General features: G+C 34.6%; 1 protein-coding gene across 3 annotated transcripts; it reads right to left on the bottom strand.

Moving 5' to 3' along the window:
- Nucleotides 1-730: 730 nt before the first annotated feature.
- On the bottom strand, nucleotides 731-4557 carry LOC103845190 (protein trichome birefringence-like 35). 3 transcript variants are annotated; one of them, XM_018655316.2, is made up of 6 exons: nucleotides 3819-4557; nucleotides 2883-3124; nucleotides 2326-2792; nucleotides 1848-2047; nucleotides 1611-1763; nucleotides 1191-1521 (listed from the first exon to the last, which is right to left on the bottom strand). In XM_018655316.2, exons 2-6 carry the CDS (start codon nucleotides 3082-3084, stop codon nucleotides 1191-1193), a joined length of 1353 nt encoding a protein of 450 aa, XP_018510832.1. In that variant the 5' UTR covers nucleotides 3085-3124; nucleotides 3819-4557. The 3 variants fall into 3 exon arrangements, with proteins under 3 accessions (XP_009120271.1, XP_018510832.1, XP_018510833.1); XM_018655317.2 differs by having other exon boundaries at nucleotides 2883-3075; nucleotides 3819-4555; XM_009122023.3 differs by having other exon boundaries at nucleotides 731-1521; nucleotides 2883-4554.
- Nucleotides 4558-5088: the final 531 nt, after the last annotated feature.

The raw sequence follows: 5088 nt of genomic DNA, 5'->3' as shown, positions 1-5088 counted from the left end.
CATTTAATATAATACATAAATAGAAAAATTAGGAAAGTGGGACACATGTAATGTAACAGAATTTTGGGTAAAGAATAAATGAAGTTGTTGTTATTCATATAAAAATAAAAATCAAGAAAAGAAAAGGACGTACTCGGGTTGCGAACTGTGCAAGCTTTAGCACAGAATAACAATCTACCACTAGACTAAAGTCAAAACTAATAAATTTGGCGCCCCTAAACTACTTATCATCTGTGGCGCCCAAAGCCTTAGCTTTATAGGCTTTAGCCCAGGACCTACCCTGCTTGTGGTATCATTGATTTATTTGGAATTGGAAACCTAAGTCAAGATAATTTAAAAATATTATGAATCATGCATTAAACTTTAATTTAAAATTATAGAATTTGAGTTAACGTGTGTTATATTTGAGTTCGAATTTTGAGTTAGTAAATTTGATAACTCAAAATTTTGTGCAACATTTATGGAAAATCCATGTTTAGAAATTGAACTAGAATTTTAATTATTTTATTTTAATTTTATTTTTGAATTTTAATTATTTTTGTTTCAGAAATGTTTTGGTATTTTCAGATTACTTGGTTTAGTGTTTTTTCTTCTCTGTTTTTGTTTTGTTTAATTAACTGTCTTCAGATAATCAATAAAATTAGAAAATTTCCAATTTCACTCTATTTTTTATAAAGTTTAGAGTAAAAATAATGATCCAATCTATTTTTTGTTCATCATTCTATTTTTCCATCTAAAATAGAATATCATTAGAATATAATTCAATTATATTATAAAATTTCTTTATTTTTTGAATGAAAAAAAAATAGAATGAACTATTGGTGAGATAGTGTTATGCAGAGAGTTCTATTTATAATCAGTGCTTTTTCTACATGCTCAGGGTCGGTGAACAATTACACGTATCTTTTCTCTTCACAGTTTTCTTGTTAAGTCTTAAGTTGTCTAACGCTGCTGCTTGCTTATTTTGCCACATTATATTCGTATTAGTGAACCCATCTTTGCATAGTGTTACATGTAGCCAATTTATCACGGATATTTGACCTGATTTTTGCTTTATATTGTCAGAGCACAATGTATACTCTGAACTTTGAGTTCTACGATTTACATAATATGGAATCGAAAGATTGTGTGTTATAAAAACGAAAACAACATCAGGACAAAAAAAAACTATCTCGAGGATTTTGTAATGGTCACAGAAAATGGAAAAGCAATTGATTCCAGACATCAGGAACTCCAGGTACACACCAATGATTGCAATCCGCATAAGATGCCGGATTTTTCAACATTTCATCGTTTAGAGGTTCCCAGAATTTGCGGTACACAGAGGGATGACCATCTTTACGATACTCAGACAACTGTGTGATGTTGAGAACAGAAACCTTTGGTCCCAATCTCCTCAACACTTTCTCCACCATCCTCATTGTCGGAATATCTGACCCACTACCCCAATAACTCCCATCCTCGATTGGCTTCTTCTCCCCGTAGCAGTTTCCCTCGCTTCCCGGGTTCCACTCTCGGCTCCTGTGGTGATCCGTTAACAACAAACAGTGTGAGTATAATTTTGATTTGGTAAAAGAGAACATATATATATATATATATTTGATTGTTACCATATATGTGTAGGAGACATTGTAACGAAGAAGACCCGCTTTGTGTTTGGATCGACGTTGTTGGAAATCCAATGAGCCCACGTATTCATAGCCATTTCCATTCCCTCCGCGCCCTTCACCTCCTCGCACGATCCTTTTTCTTTGCTGCTCCATCTTTAGTTCGAATACGCATAAATAAGTTCTAATACCAAAAAAAGAAAATTATGAATAAGAAAATGAGGTAATACTACTACTTACTGGAGCTTGACAGGACGCGGTCGCCTCCACCACAAGTATGTGTTGAAGATTAAGATGTCAGCATGTTGCCACATTGATGCATGTTTGAGAACTGAATCTGGTCGGATAATCCGTTCATCTAGCTTTCGATTGACCGGGTCGTCAGAGTTTGACTCCACGAGATATGGAGCCCACAGAAATTCCACCGTGGCATTGTAATCCTGCAGAGTGAGATCAATTACACCAAAACCAAAACCAAAACGACATAGTGATATTTTTTTAGTTAGTGTAGTTCTGTACAAAATTGTACAAAATAGTGATAGTGTTTTAGTTAGTGTAATTTCAATCCCACCATGATATTTTTAGTTAGTGTAATTTTGTACATAATTTTGAAAATACGCCCGTTAAAAATCAAGTTTGTAAATGTTATAATTGTGTGTTTTTTTAGTTTTGTCCCGAATAAATATTGTTTCTAGATCCACCACTGTTTATTATTTACCTGAGCCTCGAAGATGGTGAGGGAAGCGTTAGTTGACATGGATTGCTTGTCACGTGGGATAACAGACTGTAAGAGACAAACCATAGAAACCCATTGGCCTCTGTTTAAAGAGTCACCAACAAACATCATTCTCTTTCCCCTCAGCATTTCCCACATCTCGGTCACATTCCACCTTTTCAAGTTGCAGGGGGGATGAGGTTGCCATCTCCAATGTTGATACTCCAAATCAGGCCTGCCATACCTCTCACAAGCCAGCTGTTCAGACATGTAAGGACAGTCAAATTCCTTGTGTAGTGGGTATGAAGAAGAATTATCAAAGACCCATTTCCCAGAGAAGACATCACAAATGTTCTCCTCCTCCTTTGCAGCAGCAGCAACAAAGTCTGATCCTTGGTGGTCAACCCATCCGATTTTCTTGCCACTGTACTCATTAGTCGAGTTGCACCGGCTGAATCTATCCAAAACCTCTGCCATATTTTTTTATAAACACAGTATGAATTTGAAAGTTTCCATGCCAAGCAGAGAGAATTTAGTAGGGGTCAGAGGGAGTTGAGTACCGAGATCATTCCGAGGAGGAAGATTGGGATGGACGAAAGATGTAAGGATGGAAGTTTCTTGGAGATCTTGCTCGCGATTAGTGTTGTCGTGGTGGATGCTACGCTCGTCGTAGAGAACCATAAAGGTGACGGCGAGTGCGAGCATGAAGAGTAGACCCGCCACTGGTAGCCGACTCTTCTTTGTGTTCCATCTCTGAAACATTTGAACTAGATGAAGAAGAAGTCTCCTTCCTTGTTTGGAACTATTTGTGTGTTTTAAAATTTTCAAATTAGTTCAGTTCACGTTTTATATTCAATCACTTACGCAAGATGAGACTGTTGCGGGACACGAAATTCGAAGCCGACCACGTTCTTAATTTTTTTTAACCCAATTTAAATCTGACTCCAGTCACCCCACCCAACTTCCAGTTTTCAAGCTAAATGCTACATGCTTAAATGTATATTATTAATTCTTATTAGTTTCAAACATGAAAATCTTTATTTATATTACCCAGACGCTAGGCTAAGATCCACCACCTTTGCTTCCATACTAGATCTGCAAAGACCTTTCAAGTTGAACTAATTTGACTTATTTTTGTTGAAAGATTGTCGGTAATTAATATTATAATTTCCATGAGAACCACGAAATATTCATATACAATTAAGAAAGTGTAGCCTTATGTTACCCATGGAGGTTATACTTATATATTGGAATAAAAATCTTTTCATCTTATTTATTGATTATTGACCAATTGCATTAGGCTGAATGCACTTTTAAATTTTTATTATTCATTTATTTTATATATCTATCCAAACAAAAAAATAATATTCGTAAGTAAATCAAAATCTATTATTATATAAATATGGACAATTCTTTCAAATAGCTCATTTAAAAAAAATTGTCATCAAAAGAACCTACAATATTTTTAGCCAGAGAATGGATGGAAGACCAAATACCTGAACAAGGCCTAGTACACCTGCGTCAACACATCGAGACCCCCTTCCCAGGTAACGCCTCGGTTATCAGGTTTAGGCTGGGTGATTCTATCGACATATACAAATCTATCTTTCAAGGAGACGGTGTCTCATGTGTCTACGCCAATGTTGGCTGAGGGCCTTGTCCGTCGTGAGCTTGCTTTCCTGCATAGAGTTGGACATTGATATACTGCAAGTGGAGTCCGACTCCGCGCAACTTATTAAGGCCATCAATTATGCTGCTATTCCCATGAACTCTATAGTGTTTTCTCGGATATTTTATCTCTTGTTGTAGGTTTTCAATTTGTCTTTTGCCTGGATCTCTCGTGAGAGAAACCTTATGGTTGATAGGCTTGCAAAAACTGCTTTGATTGTAGTCTGAACCCTGGTAGTTGATGAAGCTTTTAATGCTTATAACTAACGGGTAATTAATTAATATCATGTGTGTTTCAAAAAAAGAATGATTAAAAAAGGTTTCATTAAAGAGACAAAAGAATTTTATACCATTGTTTATAGATATATATAAATATAAATAAATAATAATAGTAAAAAATATGTTGTATAGTTTTAGAATATATGTTTTCAAATTTAAACTTTTTATAATTTTTTTTGAATTTTTTTTTCAAATTTTCTTTCCAAATTTGTTTTTGAAACTATTTTAAAAATTATTATTTTGAAATTTTTGATCTTTATTTATTTATTTTTAAACCATTTAAACCTCACTCCTTAACTATAGAACCTAAAGCATGGGATCCCCTAAAACATCTATTCTATTAAAACAGCAGTATGACAAGTTGATAAAGGTTGTGTCCAACATATTTTATAACCATCTTCTAAATATTAATTATAACTGACTTTTATGCGTTTTATACAAATATTGTAACCACTAATTCAATTAGCAAAATATGCGGACTCACTTCTCTCTCTCTCAAACTGTCGACTAACTTTAATTTCAAATCGTACAATTTCATATAACTAACAATTTGTGTAAGTATGATACAAACACAAATTTTAGTACGTTTAATCACAAAAACAGACATATTTTTAGGTTCAGAAACGCGGACGTGGTGATCGATTGCTCGGTGATGGAGCGCTCGGCGGAGAGTTACCGTGGCGATTTTGCCAAATTCGGTTAATAAATTGGTTTTGTAAAAATAATCCATATTCCTGGGTTTTGAATGTTTGGAATGGAATTTAAATACCAGATCTACAAAATTGATGAAGGATCTAAAAGAAAACCACAATATTGCTG

This window comes from Brassica rapa, chromosome A10, assembly GCF_000309985.2.
Source record: "Brassica rapa cultivar Chiifu-401-42 chromosome A10, CAAS_Brap_v3.01, whole genome shotgun sequence".
NCBI classification, from domain to species: Eukaryota; Viridiplantae; Streptophyta; class Magnoliopsida; order Brassicales; family Brassicaceae; genus Brassica; species Brassica rapa.
Note: the sequence above shows the minus strand (reverse complement) of the source record. Positions and strands in the feature narration are given on the sequence as shown.